At 35.8% G+C, this 18697-nt stretch overlaps 1 protein-coding gene across 2 annotated transcripts in view; it reads right to left on the reverse strand.

The window, feature by feature from the left end:
- The window catches only part of PGM2L1 (phosphoglucomutase 2 like 1), a 69754-nt gene that overhangs the window by 1777 nt on the left and 49280 nt on the right, over nucleotides 1-18697 (reverse strand). The window contains exons 6-14 of one of the 2 annotated variants that reach the window (XM_027083366.1): nucleotides 15108-15301; nucleotides 14065-14254; nucleotides 13419-13516; nucleotides 12533-12713; nucleotides 10704-10797; nucleotides 10248-10377; nucleotides 9825-10014; nucleotides 6008-6141; nucleotides 3398-4163 (exon numbers count right to left, since the gene is read on the reverse strand). In XM_027083366.1, the coding sequence (XP_026939167.1) occupies nucleotides 4061-4163; nucleotides 6008-6141; nucleotides 9825-10014; nucleotides 10248-10377; nucleotides 10704-10797; nucleotides 12533-12713; nucleotides 13419-13516; nucleotides 14065-14254; nucleotides 15108-15301 (1314 nt within the window). In that variant the 3' untranslated portion in view covers nucleotides 3398-4060. Of the gene's footprint in view, nucleotides 1-3397; nucleotides 4164-6007; nucleotides 6142-9824; nucleotides 10015-10247; nucleotides 10378-10703; nucleotides 10798-12532; nucleotides 12714-13418; nucleotides 13517-14064; nucleotides 14255-15107; nucleotides 15302-18697 lie in introns of those variants that run through there. The other variant, XM_027083367.1, reaches the window with a different exon arrangement.

The following is an 18697-nucleotide window of genomic DNA, read 5'->3' on the forward strand; positions in this document are numbered from 1 at the left end:
AATTACTTCTTACAATGTCTTAAATATTTTCACAATAATAACAAAATAACCCAAAGTCCATAAACAAAAACAGCTTAGGAATAAGTTTAAAGCATTCTGAATGAATACAGTTAAGATCACTTATCAGTGAGGTAATAGGACAACAGCTTTTCACAGTAACAAAATGTGGGAGGGCACCTAGGGAAAGAGGGAGGTAGAGAGAAAAAAGCATAAAACAAATTTATCCAAGCAGAATTTGGATTTTTCAAGCATCACAAACATCAGTGGAAAATATCTAAGAGAAATACCAATAGCAGCAGTTCGTAGAACATTTCTCCATTAAACTCCAGCTAATATCTTTGTTGCATCAATTCCAGAAGCAACTTGCTTAAGAAATTGGAGGTCTATTCCCTATATAAAGATATTCCAAAGCATCCAATCTCTTAGAACCTTCTGTCTGCTGAAGTTACAACATCCAAATAACAATAATTTATATTTAAAACAAACCTCTCAACTATCCTATAATGCTATACATTCTTCAAGATGAACAAAATTGTGTTCACGTCTCACTTAATTTGCAGATTAAATTAAGCAGGTCTTTATACAATGAATAAAGACTGCACTCATGCATCTACTATTCAACATACACAAACACTATCTTGTGAGCTAAATTCTTCCAGGTATGGAGTGAAATTGAAATGTTATTTTCAGTGCTCTTTATGACATCATCTTTGTTCCAACCTGAGATTTAAAAAAAAAACAGTATTGGAAGGAACCTTAAAAAGCCATTTAGTATGCCCCTTTAATTTTAAAATGTTTAATTTTATTAAAAAAAAATCCTTATTCCCTATTATTCTGTCCTTGATAGAGATGGAGAACAGTTTGTCATATTATCAAACTTCCTACTTTGAGTTCTTCAATAAACGATTCAATTAATAACTCAAGAGTTATTAAACTATCTCAACAGCTCTCTCCCCTCCATAGTTAAATGATCTTAATCCTTTGAACTTTTTCTCATGGATCTTATTTCCCAGTCTATATTTCATTCCTTTTTATTTCTGCTATATCCTCCCCTCCCCAGTTCCCATATGATCCTAAAATACAACACCCTAGCAGGAACTGAATCAGTAAGAGAGGTACTTTTTCCCACCTCCTCAAAGGCCTCCCTGGTCTCTTTTTAGTGGTCACTAATAAAGGAAAACAAAAGCATCACTATCTGCTCATCATAATAACAAGTAAACACAAGTAAACAACTTGCCCACAGCCAGTTCACTCCCCACTTTTCGGGTGATAAGTTTGCCCTTCACACGAAGCATTTCCTGTGCCACCTTACTGACCTTTCTATTGTTATTTCTACTGTTTATTTCCAGTGCTTTGATCTTGCCCCATTAATTCTTTCCTTTTCCCCAAAGCTCTAGAAAATACCAGTTTTGATTTACACACTCAATGAGAATGCATTCATTTCCATGATATTATTCATAAACAAAAAGATAAACAACGTAGATCCTAAGGCTGAGACCTACCGGCCAGTACTTCTGTTTCTCTTGGTTGGCTGGGGCTACTGAATTTATTCTGTTAGGCAAGTGTACACCCATTATGTCAAGTTCTTGTTAAATATCATGCTGAGACAGACTCGAGAGCTTGGCTAGAATCAAATAATTCCCTCAATCTATACACTTCAGGAACATTTGTAAAATTTTAACTTTGGATTTTTAAATTTTTGAGATAAGAATTCAAGCCTTAATGACTTTTCACCTTGATTAAGATGACTCAAGTGTTGCATTATATTAAAGCACTCAAAACTGTTCTATTTATAATAGAATGACAGTATGACACGACTTTAGTGATTATGAATGAGCTATTGTATCATTTTAGCTCAACTTTGTTCTTCAGTCACTGAAACACAGATACTAAAACCCAATATACATATTTTTCATATATATATATATATATATATATATATATATGTAGCATTGTTCATACCACTTTGTAGATTATAGGCCATTTCCTAAATTACAGTCTACATTCCCAAAAGCAAATAAAGCAAAAAATTCTACACATTTCGTCTTTAGTGCAAAGCCTTTGAAAACAAACTCATTCAGAAATAGTGCTCTACATTTAGCTCTATTATCTACAGTCACACAAGACTCAGCTACAAGAAAGGAAGGAAGGAACAAATTAACAATAGTGCCAATACAATAATTTGAAACTCACATCTGGATTATCTGGATTCAACCAAATGTTAGCTGCAATAAACCAAACCACGATTTAATAAATATTCTAGTCAGTTCAAATTTTATATTATTATTATTATTTAGGAAATAAATTCTCTCATACTAGTTATCGCCCATAGGCAATTTGTTTAGTATAATTACGTACATCCAAGGCCTCATTATTGTTACCTCTTAACTATACCACATGTACTAAGTACTCTGTGAGCTATATAGGACAGGATACACTTTAAGAAGATTAAACAACACTTCTCTATTAACTCTTTTAGAAGATGCAGAATCAACTAAAAATGACCTTCCAAAAAATTTTTTTTCCACACTAAAAAAGATAAATAGTATTCTTGCGATCAGAAATTCTACAGAAGTCAGCAAGATGTTAGGATAAATTGGACTTTAGTTTTATTTATTTATTTATTTATTTATTTATGGCTGTGTTGGGTCTTTGTTGCTGCGCACAGGCTTTCTGTAGTTGTGGTGAGCGGGGGCTACTCTTCGTTGTGGTGCGTGGGCTTCCCATTGCGGTGGCTTCTCTTGTTGTGGAGCACGGGCTCTAGGCACGCGGGCTTCATTAGTTGTGCCTCGTGTGCTCTAGAGCACAGGCTCAGTAGTTGTGGCACACAGGCTTAGTTGCTCTGCGGCATGTGAGATCTTCCCGGACCAGGGCTCAAACCCGTGTCCCCTGCATTGGCAGGCGGATTCTTAGCCACTGTGCCACCAGGGAAGTCCTGGACTTTAGTTTTAAAACATGTAGTTTTAGTGTTTCATAAGATCTAAAATCTGGATGTTTTATTTCTTAGTAAAATGAGCATCACTTCATGTGATAAAGAAATAAATATACTTGTAAAAATGTAATTTAAAGGTTAGGCTTTTAAATAAATTCACAGCTCCTTTCTTAGTTTGGATATTTTTCCTTACTTAGAGGTTGTGATAACTGACACAATTCTAACATGAAGATCCTTAACTACAGTTACACTGAGCCTGCTTTTATTGAGATTTTTACCTACATTCATAACACTTTTAAATCAACAAACCTATTTGATATAGAGGGGAAGCACCTATATAGTTTGGAAGATTTTCTTTAACTGTCTGCAAATTAACTGATTAAATTACATTCAATGCAAGAACACTATTTCAATTCAAACCATGCCCTGAGAAGGCACTGAGAAATTTGACAAGAACCAAGCCACTAGGAATGTTGCCACTACTGTTTTATGTTCGGTAAATGTCAGAATTTTAAATACATACAATAAATTTACACTGCACCAAGAGCACCTGAAACAAAGGTGCTGAAACCACATATTGTAACATCTGTTCTAAGCTAGAAATGCTAAATACCTCATTTCAAATACTCTAATTTGTAAGTTAATACCTGTGATGTAACAATGACACTTTTCCACAGTATACTGGGAACAGTGCCATTTTCTTGCCAATTCTATGGATTAATTTCCTTAACTAATTCTACAATTATATAGCATTTATCTGCCTTAAAAAAAAAACGTGCTATACACAATTACAAGAATATGGAACTAAGCTTAATCACACTTTACTAAGAAAACTCATTTGTATTGTTTTGTTTCTGTTGAAGGAAGAATGACGTGTTACCATAATACTTTTAATGTAATGACTTTTGTTCAAGAGTATGAAAAAATTTGAATCATTTCTCTCCAGACCATTTCATTTCAAATGTATACAGTTTGTTTAGTCAGCCAACCAAAAAGAAAGAAAGTAAAAGGAAAAAGATAACTCGGCCAGATGAGACAGAGAGAGAATGCTAACTCGAGTTCAATGCATGAAGTTCTTGGTTGTTCTGTTCCATGGGCCAGTGCAAAGCAATGACGTACTGGTGAACACTACACAGAACGCCAGGTCAGTCCATTTTTCCTGGGCTCAAGAAAATTCTCAATCAAAGCTTCAATGAGTTTCTTCAATTCCTCTTCTAGTAAGGCAGTGTCACTGAGGAAAAAGGTTAAGAGTTTTGAAGTTCTTTATTTTCATAGCCTTAAAACAACTGGTAAACGAAAGAGAAATTCCCTCAGTTAAAACAAAACAAAACAAATCGAGACCAAAGGTGGGAAGAGGGGAATCACACACACAGAAAACACCATTATCACAAACTGAAATTGAACTGCATTAAAAGGAGTTCCTTGGTACATGAAACATGGATGAGTTATAGTATATCTAAAGATTTCTCCTGAATCAGATAACTTAATGGCTTAGAACACCAATATCAGGTATTAAGATAAAATGGCTTCCTGAGATGTGACTAAAAAAATGAGATGTTTATAAAATAGCAAGTATTCCCTTCAAAGTTATCACCTGAAGAGGTGCCACTGCCCAGAACATTTCTAGGAATGCCTCTTTAAAACTGCCTTCACAGTCATTTTACAAGCTACACAACAAATCAATTTTTTTTTACTTTAATAATCAACCTTCATTCTTATCCAAAGATAGCATTATTCAATATGTTTTACTTCACACTCTGCTCTGAATGACTTCAGGAGGTCATTTTTTCCCCCAAAGGAAATAAAATCTGCTCCTAAACACAAAGATTAGGGAAACAGTAAATAATGTAACTTGGGCTCTGAAGGCAATTCCAAAAAAAATCTCCTTCCCAAATACATATTGATCAATGACAACCTTATAGGAGATACTACTTATGAAAGTTTAAAAAGTTTAAATACCCTCTGAATATATTATTAAAGTCAAGTTAATTTAGTCACAATTTATACTCCTAAAAGGATATTAATTGGCCACATTAAGTCAAATCATGTTACATGTAGAAAATAAGAATTTGGCAATAAACAAACTACTTGTTGATCAATTCTTTATGTTCATCAAGAGTTAAAGCTCAGGGCTTCCCTGGTGGTGCAGCGGTTGACAGTCCGCCTGCCGATTCAAGGGACGTGGGTTCGTGCCCCGGTCTGGGAAGATCCCACATGCCGTGAAGCAGCTGGACCTGTGAGCCATGGCCGCTGAGCCTGCGCGTCCGGAGCCTGTGCTCCGCAACGGGAGAGGCCACAACGGTGAGAGGGCCGCATACCGCAAAAAAAAAAAAAAAAAAAAAAAAATAGTTAAAGCTCAGAGAGCCTTCCCAAGAATATAAATTCACTAAAAAATTAAAATTCAGTTCCCAAATAATGCAGCCTCTTTGCAAAACAGTCTGGCAGTTCCTCAAAAAGCTAAACATAGAACTACCATATGACCCAGCAATTCTACTCCTTATATATATATATGATATATACCTAAGTGAAATGAAAATATACGTCCACATAAAAACTTGAACACAAACATTTAGAGCACCATTATTCATAATAGCCAAAATGTGGAAATAACCCAAATGTCCATCCTCTGATAAACGGATAAAAAAATATGGTATATCCATACAGTGGAATATCATTGAGCCATGATAACAAATTTTTTAAAAAAGGAATAAAGTACTGATTCATGCTAACATGGATGAACCTTGAAAACATTATGCTAAGTAAAGATGCCAGTCACTAAGGACCACATATTGCATGATTCCATTTATATGAAATGTCCAGAAGAAGCAAACCTGTAATGACAAATAGTAGATCGGTGGTTGCCTAGGGCTGGGAAGGAGGGGAGTGGAGAGTGACTGCGAACGGGTATGGGGTTTCTTTCTGAGGTGATGAAAATGTTCTAAACTTGATTATAGTGATGTTTCCACAACTCTGAATATATTAAGAAACATTGTTGTATACTTTAAATGGCTGAATGTAAATTATACCTCAATAAAGCTTTTATATATATATAATATTTAAAAAGTCAATTCTCACCTCTGGTCAGGTGACGCACACATCTCTGCATAATACTTTATCTTTGGTTCTGTCCCACTTGTCCGAAGAGTAGCAACACAGCCATTTTGAAAAGAAAACGTAATCATTTGGCTGTTTTTACTCACAGGCAGCACCTACGCACAAATGCAACAACAGCTCAATTACACTTGGTACCTTTCTTGTTTTCAAGAGTTGTAAAGTACATTCCACTTATATGAGGTGTGTAAAGTAGCAAAATTCATAGAAAGAGAAAGTAGGAGCCAAGGGCTAGCAGGAGGGGGAAATGGAGACTTGTTTAATGGGTATAGAGTTTCAGTTTAGCAAGATGAAAAAGTTCTGGAGATCGGTTGCACAACAATGTGAATATGGTTAACACTACTGAACTGTACTCTTAAAAATGGTTAAGATGGGGCTTCCCTGGTGGCGCAGTGGTTTAGAATCTGCCTGCCAATGCAGGGGACACGGGTTTGAGCCCTGGTCTGGGAAGATCCCACATGCCGCGGGGCAACTAGGCCCGTGAGCCACAACTACTGAGCCTGCACGTCTGGAGCTTGTGCTCCGTAACATGAGAGGCCGCGACAGTGAGAGGCCCGTGCACCGCGATGAAGAGTGGCCCCCCGCTCGCCGCAACTAGAGAAAGCCCACGCACAGAAACGAAGACCCAACACAGCCAAAAATTTAAAAAAATTAAAAAGTTTAAAAAAAGGTTAAGATGGTAAATTTTATGTGTTTTTTTAGCTGCAATTAAAAATTTAAAAATATTTTTAAAAGAATTGTAAAATACAAAAGATTACATGCATAATAATTCACAGCTGTACCATTTACTAAACATTTATAATTGTACAGGCACTGGATTATATACCTTACACACATGATCTCCAGGCCTCAACAATAATCCTGCAAAGTAAATATTACTGCCAATTTACAGACAAGGCTCAAAGAGAATAAACGACCTGTTCAAGGTAATCAGCTAAGTGGCAGAGCAAGAAGTTTAAGCCAGGTCTATTTGTACGAAAGTCCAAACTGCCTCTACGTTTGTAAAGTGCTTTAGAATTTCAAAGCACTTTCACGGATAGTTTATCAGTAGTCTCCAAAGCAGAGTGCACATATCCTAGAGGACAGGCAAAATAACCCACCGGGGTGCAAAATATATATCTATTTTTTTTTACCTAAAAGTTAATACATGAAATGAAGCTTTATTGGGGTTTCGCTGGTGGCGCAGTGGTTGCGAGTCCACCTGCCGATGCAGGGTACACGGGTTCGTGCCCCGGTCTGGGAAGATCCCACATGCCGCGGAGCGGCTGGGGCCAGTGAGCCATGGCCGCTGAGCCTCTGCGTCCGGAGCCTGTGCTCCATAACGGGAGAGGCCACAACAGTGAGAGGCCCGTGTACCGCAAAAAAAAAAAAGAAGTGAAGCTTTACTGACATTAAATATATGGATTAACACTGGTACTCTTCCTGGATCACAAATCAGTCTGTGAAGGTATCTCAAGGGACCCATGGCGGTTGTACTAGGGCAGAAGGGTTGACAGTGGTGCCTTCCCTCTAGCGAGCCTGGTCCTCTCCGTGAGACCCCTCTCTCAGTCAGTGGTACTACTAGTTGCTTAAGACAGAGACCTTCCTTCCCTCTTTTCCACTCACAGGCCATCAACTAGCAAGTCCTGTCGATTCTATCCTTTATTTAACTCAATTTTGTCTGGCTCTCTCCATCACGACTACTACCATTCAGGCTCCCATCATATCTCATCTGGATTACTGAAACAGCGTACTAACTGATCTCCCTGCCTGGAAGTCTGCCCCTCTCTAACCCACTCACTGCACAGGCCATTCTTCTTTGCACTCCACACTACAGCTGTAGAGAATTCCTTGTGGTTCTTTGAAAGAAAACATGCCTTCTCACCTCCAGACATAGCACTTGCTGCTCCCTTTGCCTGAAACATCCTCTGTTCCTCCCATATCTGGATAACTCCTACCCAGACTCTAGGACTCAGCTCACAGAAGTCCTCTGCAAAGCCTTCTGTAAGCCCCTCAAATCTGAGTAAGGGTCTTTCCTATGCTCTTCCATGGCACCCTTATGTACCCCCAGTAGCCCTTATCATTTTGTAAAGTAACCACTGTTTACTTGACCATTTCCCCACTAGACTCCTGAGTGTAGAAACAGTGTCTTTGTCATTACTGTATTGCCAGGGTGCCTGTGCCTGTAGCAAAGAAGGGTTTTAATAAATGCCTGTTGAACACACAGTTAATGCCAATCTGAAGTTGGAGAAGAAAGAACTCAGGAAGTCTTTGACAGTCACTGTGTGTGACCTTAGGGGATTAACAAATATCTACACTACGAGTCTTACAAAACTGTTGTAAGCATCAGTGGAGAACAGATAGGAAAGCACTTTGAATAACAAATATAAACTTTAAAGGGATTCAAGAGGAAAAAAGCAACACACCAAGAACTATTCTAACCACAGCAACATTAGAGAAATAAAAAGAAGCAAAAAATTTGGTTCTTTTCAATTAGTTTACGAAGACAGAAAAATAGATACACACATATGTGCACACAGAATGACAACTGAGAACCAATTTTTGTTGACTGGATGAAAATACACAAAGGGAATATGGGTAGTATTCTACATAAAAGGCTTGCAGATTTCCCAAAATATATTATGCGCCTAGAAGCTTGAGACAACATCAGAAATTATAAACAGAAATTTAGGCTAATAATTGTAATCATAACAATAACAAAATAAATATAATCAGCAATCTATAGGGCTTTTAAATATTAGTTGAGCACCCACTATGTAGGCAGGAGCTTTGACAGGCATAAAGCTATGTTAGAAATGGATCTGCCATGAACAAGACAATGATAACATAAGATAGAAAGTGATAAATGACAAGAGGAAGGCACAATATATAATGAAACCTCAGGAGGACGATATCGGATTATGGGACCTGGAGGGTATGTGGAGGAGGTGACATCTGCATAAAGTCTTAAAATGGCTAAAGTGTGGATATGCAGCAGTAGGAAGAAAAGGTAGACTGAGGAAAAAGCCTGAGCAAAAATAGAAAAAAAAATTTTAATGTATATATGTAAGAAACTATAAGTTATTCCATCTGGCTGGAGGTATAGGGAATAAAGTTGAAAAAGGAAGTTAAAACTAGAAAGATGAATAGCTTTGAAATTATAAGCATTTATTTATTTTTAGGTGCTAAGATGATTAGGTAAAACATTAAAATTTTTTTAAATTTTAATTAAAAATTTTTTTATTAGATTCTTTTCCATTATACGTTATTACAAGATATTGAGTATAGTTCCCTGTGCTATACAGTAGGTCCTTTTTGGTGATCTATTTTATATATAGTAGTGTATATATTTTAATTCCAAACTCCTAATTAATCCCTCCCCCACTTCCCCTTTCATAACCAAAAGTTTGTTTTCCATGTCTGTGAGTCTGCTTCTGTTTTGTAATATGCTCATTTGCATAATTTTTTTAGATTCCACATGTAAGTGATATCATATGATAAAATTATGGGCTTTTAGACTTTATTTTCAACATTATTTAGCATCATCACACCTTTCCCCTCCTTCCCTTTCTCTTTCTGTCTCTCTCATTCTCCTTCCCGCTCCCCACCCACAAGGGTAGCATACACTTGGGGGAGTGATGAGGACAGGATGGGAGTCAGAGCCAGTTGGTGAACTTACAACTGCTCTGGAGAAAAACAATGGACCCTAGTTTCAAGAAACTCACAGGCTTGACCTTCAACTATTTTACTGTAGTATGAATTATTACAAATTGTTGAAAATTTAAAAAAAATAGGTACTTACTGATTTCTTATTAGGCTGGCTGCTATCATATCCAGTGGTAACATCTCGTATATGCAATATAGCAAATGTCCCACAAAACTTTGGGTATTCTTTTGGAGAATCAAAATTGCGAAGCCTTTCAAATATACTTTTGATGGTAGTTGGATCATAACACAAGAAATACGAAGTTTTTGAAATATGATAACCATATCTGCACAGAGATTTAAAGTGTTAAAATCAGATTTCAACTCACTCTTTTGAAAAGTATGTATTAAAGATAAGCCTATTACAGTGTTATGTAGAAAGTGGCAGTCCTTAATGCAGACAATTTTAGTACTTTTTAAAAAGGAATGACTATTCCTCAAAAATAAATTTAGAAGGTTAAAAGTAGCACCAAAAAAATAAAAAAAATTAGAATGTCAAATTCCTAATAGTAGAACTTACTTTTCATAAACCTTAATCAGTTGTTGTTTCAATGTTATATTCATGGTTTCCAGGTAAGATGCCATCTCAGCAACAACAACGGCTGCACTCACCCCATCCTTATCCAAAACTGAAGTTCCACACAGAAAACCTAAGAATTAAAAACATCTTTAAAAAGAAGGAAAACATAAGCCTATATATAATTTCAATAGTTTTACATTTCTTCAGAAGGACGAATGAATTTAAAAGCCTAGTAATAAATGAAACCCACCTATACTGAAGGTATTTAGGGGACCTTTAAGGTCTTTTTTTTTTTTTTTCCGATGAGAAATGTATCTACACATTTCGGAGTTCACGGTGGTTTCTTTTTAACTCAAAATGCAAAACCAGATGACAAAAACTCCTCTGTACAGAATTAACTATATTTTAAAAAATGCTCTCATTCAAATTTCAAATATTTTAATATTTACTACATACCAATAGACTCTTCAAACGCAAAAAGGACTTCTTTCCCATTTTCCAGGAGGTCTTTTATCCTACTTCCAATCCATTTAAAACCTGGTAACGTTTCCTGAAATGCAGAGGAGGCTATTCTAGTTAAGTGACTCTCTTGTAAAAATACATATTAGAGAAAAGCCTGTCACTAAAGGCACATAACACTTCCATAGTGATCTTCTGTTATGGTCTTCACCACAAAGATTTATATAGTGGTAAACATATAGTCATAAAGGGCATGGATACACACACTGTTGTGACTGATGACCTACCATTTTATCAAGCACAGAAATAGGTGATGTAATCCACCAAATATAATCCAATAAGTGGTGATGATATAGTCACAAAGTAACATAAATACACACATATATTATGATCATCTGCTATTTATCAAGCACTGTAACAGGTGCTTTACATTATTATCTTTTTTAATGCTCACAAAAACTCTTGCTGAAACAGAGGCTCAGAGGTTCAGTAAATTTGCCCAAGATTACACTGCATATAAGAGATCGAGCCAGGATTCAATTACACGGCTTCTTAGATATTGTCCTTTAAGCTGTATTATAATCACTAATATAAAAGTGCCTATGAAGGTTGTAATTTAGTCCATCTGAGTAATCAAAGGCATTAAAGCTTTTTAATGATACACTTTTAACATTATCACAACATATACTTGAACCAAGTGTACTTTTACCATAACAGCATGGCCCAAATAAAACCATCAAAAAGTGACTAAGTCCTTCTTTGGAAATTAGATTTGAGGACTTTTCATCTGATGAGCTACTGTTCATTTTAAAGACATGAACTCTTTTAGAGTCAATAGAAAGAGCATGTAATACACAGTGACTCTGGAGCTCTCCATTACTAATTTAAGATTTCTCATTCACCTCTCTACCTCCTCACTGGGAAAAAAAAAAAGCCAAAAATCTCTGCAGCACCCCATCCCCAACAAAAACAAGGAGGCACATTTATAAATAGGTCTTTAGAATCATGTTCTTTTTTTCTCTTTTGTGTTCATTATACATTTTTCTTCCTACAAGGAAAAGGTTAACATTAGAGTAATTCAGAATTTTAGGTTTGAATAAATTTTCAATTTCTTCTGTTTTGCTATTTGTACTTTAGAAAGCCAGAGACTGGAAGTTCTATTTCATTAAGGAAGGTTCAATTTTCTTTTAGTTAGCCAATTAGTGTTAAGACCTGTAGCTTGATTGTGGCTCAAGAAAAGTGCCCAGCGGTGACTTTTTCACTGATATTTGGCAAAGTTGGCAGAGGAAAAGTAACTTAATTGGCATCAGTCCCAGTAGCTATAAAAGTGGTCAGTTTAACTGCCCGAGGCTCACAAAGGTTAATGATCTGTGCTGAGAGAGAGTCATTATTTGTTTTTTGGATGTAGAATCACTGGGTCTTAATTTGCAATCTAGGAGACTATTTAAAGTTTCTTAAGACTGAACTTGAAGAGCCTAAACATGCAGTCAATGACACCTACAATTTTTTGGAGTGAAGTCTATGTGATTGATGAGGTCACTCGGAGCCAGATTTTCTCAGTATGAAAGCCAGATACTGTTGTATGGAATAGTAAACATTAAAGCAATTTTTAAAGAACGTCCTATCTTAGTTTCAGAAACTCACATACAGGATGAATTTGGCTCAAGGTTACTAAACAATCAAAAAGATTAAGAAAGTGTTAACAGAATTAGAAAAAAAGCGGGGATTAGCAATGAAATCAATAAAAGTCAGTTTTGGTGGGAAGATGGCTTTAATTTATAGAAATAGGTTTAGAAAAGGAGCACAGAGATATTATCTATTCTTACTTCAAAGTGAAATCCTTCTTTTAGTGCAATTGCCTTCAAAATTTTGGAAGAGACTGTGGTGGCTAACATATAAATGTTCTTCACATCAGCATTTCTTGATTTATTTTTCTTCCAGCAATCAAACATCCACCACCCGAACAAAGCTGCCAACTCATTCCCTGTGAAAACTTTCCAATCACCACTGTAGAGAGAATGAAAATTCAAGTCAAGACCTTTATAACTTCTCATTAAAACTCCTTGACCCCAGGACCTACAAATTACCATCATTCACACGAGAAAACCCAAAAACTACTGTATGGGATTTTTGAGAAAACATTTACTACTACGTCTCTAACTGACCGGGGAGAGCTTAGGGTAGGAATGGCAGCAAAGTACTTTGAAAAATTATTATGCTGTTACGTTTCTTTTCTTACTTAATGAGAAATATGTTATAATATGATGTCCTCTTTATGGAAGGACATTTGTCACCACATTATAATGGCAAAAATACACAGCAACCGAAAGCACCATGATTAGGAAATGATTACACTAATAAAGCAATCTGTTGGGATACTATGCCAGTTTAAAAATGAATATTTTAAACAATATTTAAGGACAGAGAAAAATGCTCACAGTACAATATTAAGTGGAAATAATCAAGATACAAAACTATATATAGTATGATTACAATTTTATAAAAAACAAATATACCTTAAATATTTGAATAGAGAAAACATAGGGAGGAAATGTCAAAATATCAACCTAGGTGGTTATCTCTGGATAGTAGGCTTACGGGAGATTTGTTTTCTTATTTTTTTTTTATTATTTCCAATGAGCCTATAAGACTTAAAATCAAAAACTATTTTTCAAAGTTTAAGCTTTTAATCAAATAAGAGGTTCTACTTACTTCTCCTGAAGTTCTGCCACTGCCAGTCGGTCTGCATCAGGATCTGTGGCTAGCACTATCCGGGCATTTTCTTTCTCTGCCAGTCTCAAAGAAAGTTCCTGAAATGGTGACCCAAAAAGCTGGATTGCATTGAAGATGTTAAATTCAATGTAATATTCCTAAATGTGGGCACTATGTTAGTGATATGAATTCTAGAAGGAACATAGTTTGGCTAACTTGTTTTTTTTACTTTATTTTACTGAAGTATAGTTGATTTACAATGCTGCATTGATTTCTGCTGTACAGCAAAGTGATTCAGTTATACATATATATACATTTGTTTTCATATTCTTTTCCATTATGGTTTATCACAGGATATTGAATATAGTCCCCTGTGCTATACAATAGGACCTTGTTGTTTATCCATTCTATATATAATAGTCTGCATCTGCTAATCTAGTTTGGCTAAATTTAAAATAAGCCTAGAAGTAGGGATATCCACCATAGAGATTTCAAACAAAACAGAATATATGGCTCTAATATAATTTAAAAGATGTAAACTAAAGTGGTTTTTGCTTTTGTAAGTAATCTTTGAATTGTCAAAGAGTTCTGGCTATATGATAAAGTTTAATACACTAATAATAATTTAAATATAGAAAAAATATACCAGCACAGATTCCCCTTCTTCAGGATTTGGGCATTTAACAGTAGAAAAGTCTGGATCAGGATCTTTTTGTTCTGGTACTGGAATTGGAGGCTTAAAACCAAATACTTGAAAAGCCAACTGCACATAGTCATGTCCAACTCCATGAAAAGATGTATGTACAAATTTCAAGGTGGTTTTTGAGTTTAATTCCCTGTAAAGGAAAATATCATTCAGTCCGTATCATAAAACTCACTACTTGTGGTATAATTAAAATAATCTAGAGAAAAAGCTAAAATTTATTTTGCTAGAATAAGGAAAATATACTCAACAAGCCATGATATTTTCTAAAAATAGTGTTAGCTATTTATGGAATAGTTACAGAAATATAGAAATAGGTAAGGAAAAATCAAATTTTAGAGGAAATTTCCTTACCTTATATAGAATGAATACATCTATTCAGCTATAATTTTTAACAGCTTTATTGAGAGGTAATTAATATACTATAAATTCATCCATCTATAGTATACAATTGAATGGCTTTCACTATATTCACAGAGTTGTTCAACCATTACCGTAATCAATTTTAGAACATTCTCATTACCCACCAAAAAACTCCATACCCCATAGCCACCACACCCTAATCCTCCCACTTCTCCCAGCCATAGGTAGCGCTAAATACACTTTCTCTTTCTATCTCTATAGATTTGCCTACACTGGACATTTCATACCAATGTAACCATATAACATGTGGTCCTTTGTGACTGGCTTCCTTCACTTAGCCTATTTTTAAAGTTTATACATGTTGTAGTATGCAACGGTACTTCATTTCTTTTCACTGCTGAATAATATTTCATGGTATGGATACACTACATTTTATTTATCCATTCATCAGTTAATGAGTATTTGCATGTTTGTGTTATTTCTACTTTTTAACTATTATGAATAGTAGTATTTAGCGATAATTTTAATATAAGGAATAGTCAACACATTTTTATCCCCATTGCTTTCTCTTATTTGTTAATCTTATGCTAAGGTAATATTATCCTATATTCCCACTTGGATACCTGTAAAAACAGATCTTTTTCAGATCTTCCATGTATCTTCTACAAATGTCCTGCAGAGGATCTCTCTTCAGTGGGCTGGTATCCACTAAATTATCATTCCAGGAACCATTCCAGGGTTCCACACATTCTTCTATACATTTCAGAATTTCTTTATCATGAGGAGATGTGATCTGAGCACCGTTTTCCCAATAAACCTAGATGATAGGTAAACACAGCTATAATTACTTGAAATGTTGGCCATATGTTTTCTTAGCTACAGTAGAGATATTTGACTTTAAAAAGAAGCATACCTGGACTTCCCTGGTGGTGCAGTGGTTAAGAATCCGCCTGCCAATGCAGGGGACACGGGTTCAAGTCCTGGTCCAGGAAGATCCCACATGCCACGGAGCAACTAAGCCCATGCACAACAACTACTGAGCCTGTGCTCTAGAGCCCGCGAGCCACAACTACTGAGCCCGCGTGCCACAACCACTGAAGCCTGCACACCTAGAGCCCATGTTCCGCAACAAGTGAGGCCACCGCAGTGAGAAGCCCGCGCGCGGCAACAAAGACTCAATGCAGCCAAAAATAAATAAATTTATTTAAAAAAAAAAGAAGCATACCAAATTAATCAAGTAGAAAATGTCAACACTGGATTAACTTAATAAATACCTAAGGATATTGATAGTAATGATTCCACAGGGACTTTTCAATAAAATGATCCGGTATTATTTTCTCATTTATAAGTATACTAATAATAACAATACAAGTAAAATATAATCGGGGCATCATTATGACAATGCTAAAATATGCATATACCATAATGTACAATCATAATCTTAGATCTATAGGTAAATATATATTATGAAGATCTAAGAAACCATGGAGTATCCATGAAACTTGGTACTATGAAATTTTAGCATTATAAAATGGTCCTGTTATATGATAAAGAAGAAATTATTTTTCAGCTATAAATTAAAGTAGAATTTATGTCACACTAAATAAAGTCTATTCCAGGAAAGACAGTTAACATGCTAATTATTCCATACACATTTCAGTATATGTATTTTCAGTATTTAATGAAAATACATTTCATTAAGTTGTCAGTTTGTCAAGTAGCCTGATCAACAAGACAGTAGGAACAGTTAACAAAAAAGCAAGAAAATGTATTTCTATAATTCACAGGCTCTCAAGGTTAGAAGGAACTCTGCTTAGAGAATATCTATACCAACTTTTCCCATGTATTTGACATGAATCCCTTCTACTGCATCCTGAATGAAGGAAAGAAGAATACTTTTGAATATACGCTATGTACAAAACTCTGTACCAAGCAATATGGTAGACTGCATGACCTAAAAATTCTCACTCTGTAAACACCTCAAAATGCTAGATAAAGTAGAAAAAGTATTATCTAAAATGTACAGCTTGGTTCATAAAAAGGGAAAACTCCAGGCAGTGGGAAAAAAGGAAAGAATGGAAAACCAGAGTGATAAAGCTGCGGGCTGACGCTGTGGCCACCTGGAGTTTGGGAACTGTTTGTTTATCTGGCTCCTGAGTTTTTTTGTTTCTTTTTTAATATTGGCTCCTGAGTTTTAATGCCCATGTGGAAGGTAGGGAATTGGAACTGAGATGCCCCTCTTAGTGGAAATGTAGAATAGAAAAAGTTCTGCCCACTATTATTGAAAGATGATGAGGAAGCATGTCTGTTTCTTCCTAAGTTCTGGGTGATGAAAAAATTTCAAATCTGAGATCTAAATTGACACAGAAATTGCTCCCAGTCAGTGAAACTCCTGTGTTTCCTGCAGAAATTTAAAAAACAAAACCAAAAATTGCTCTTAAGGGATGCTCCCACATTCCAAACAACCAACAAGATTCTGTCCATAGGCCCTGAAATCTCTTTATGAAAATTTATATAACATGAGAAAAAAACATCTTGGCCTTTCTCCCTGCCTTGTATGTGAATGTGATGCCTAGAGGAACAGCAACACATATAATGGCCATGCTTGAAGAAAAGGCCAAAAAAACTGCAGAGGTGCCAGACCCGACAACGCTGAGCTACAGAACCATGCCAGCAGCCACATACTTCTGGATTTTTTGTTATGTGAGAAAAATAAATTCCTATCAGCTTAAGCCACTTTTGTGGGTTTTCTGAACCTGCAGCAGAAAGTATCCCTACCTGATTTAGTAACAGAAAAATCCATGCCACAAAATATACCCAGGAATAAACTTAAAAAGAAATGTAAAAGATAAAAAATCTTTAAAATGTTACTGAAGGGGCTTCCCTGGTGGCGCAGTGGTTGAGAATCTGCCTACTAATGCAGGGGACACAGGTTTGAGCCCTGGTCTGGGAAGATCCCACATGCCGCGGAGCGACTAGGCCCATGAGCCACAACTACTGAGTCTGCGCATCTGGAGCCTGTGCTCTGCAACAAGAAAGGCCACGACAGTGAGAGGCCAGCGCACTGTGATGAAGAGTGGCCCCCGCTTGCCACAACTAGAGGAAGCCCTCGCACAGAAACGAAGACCCAACACAGCCAAAAATAAATAAATAAATAAATAAATAAATAAATAAAATGTTACTGAAGGGTCTAAAAGAAGTCTTGGAAGAATAGAAAGATACATTCTGTTCTTGAATAAAGAGACTCAATAATATGACAAAAATATTGAATCTCTCCCTAAATTAATGTACAAGTGAAATATGATACCAATAAAAATGTCAAAATAATTTTTCCAGATGGAAAAAAAATACCATAATACCATGCATGGAAAAATATCATAAATAAAGTCAAAAGGCAAATGATAATATGGGGGAAAAATATCTGAAAAACAGATGACCAAGAGCTACTTTGGAGTTCCTACAAATCAACAAGGAAAAGAGCAACTACCCAAGAAAAAAATGGGCAAAACCTTAAACAGACTTTTCAGCAAAGGGAACACAAATATCATATAAATGCATGAAAAGAAGCTCAACTTTACTCATAAGACAGGTACAGATTAAACATAACATTTCCACATATCTGATTGGCAAAGATGAAAAAGTTTGATAATACAATAATGTACTGTGGGGGATAAAGACCTTCATATTGGTGGTGAGGGTATCAACTAGAACCACTACCTTGAATAGAGAATGACAAATTTTATTTCATAGTCCCTTTGACTCAGAAGTTTCACATCTAGAAATTTATTTTATAGCTCAGCAGGGCCACAGAAATATAATGTGACCACAACGCAAGTCATATTTACATTACATTCTTTTATTGTATTAACTGTCCGAAATCTGGTGTGTATTTTACACTTACAGCACATCTCAATTCAGACTAGTCATATTTTAAGTGTTCGATAGCCATAGGTAGCTGGTGGCTATCAGCTTGGACAGTGCAGCTATAGATAAGAATAAAAACAATAGGTAACATTTATTATTTACTGGAGCCAGACACAATACCAAGCATTTTTCATGCACTATCTCCCTTAATCCTTACTCTCACCCTATGATGCTGGTTCTATTATTATTCTCAGTTTGTAGATGGAGAAACTAAAGCACAGAGAAATTAAGTAACTTGTCTTAGGTTACAAAGCTTCTGAGTGGCAGAGGACAGAGATAGGTTTCAAAC

Source organism: Aethalodelphis obliquidens, unplaced genomic scaffold, assembly GCF_003676395.1.
Source record: "Aethalodelphis obliquidens isolate GAN/ISIS:26980383/991018 unplaced genomic scaffold, ASM367639v1 scaffold50, whole genome shotgun sequence".
Classification (NCBI taxonomy): Eukaryota; Metazoa; Chordata; class Mammalia; order Artiodactyla; family Delphinidae; genus Aethalodelphis; species Aethalodelphis obliquidens.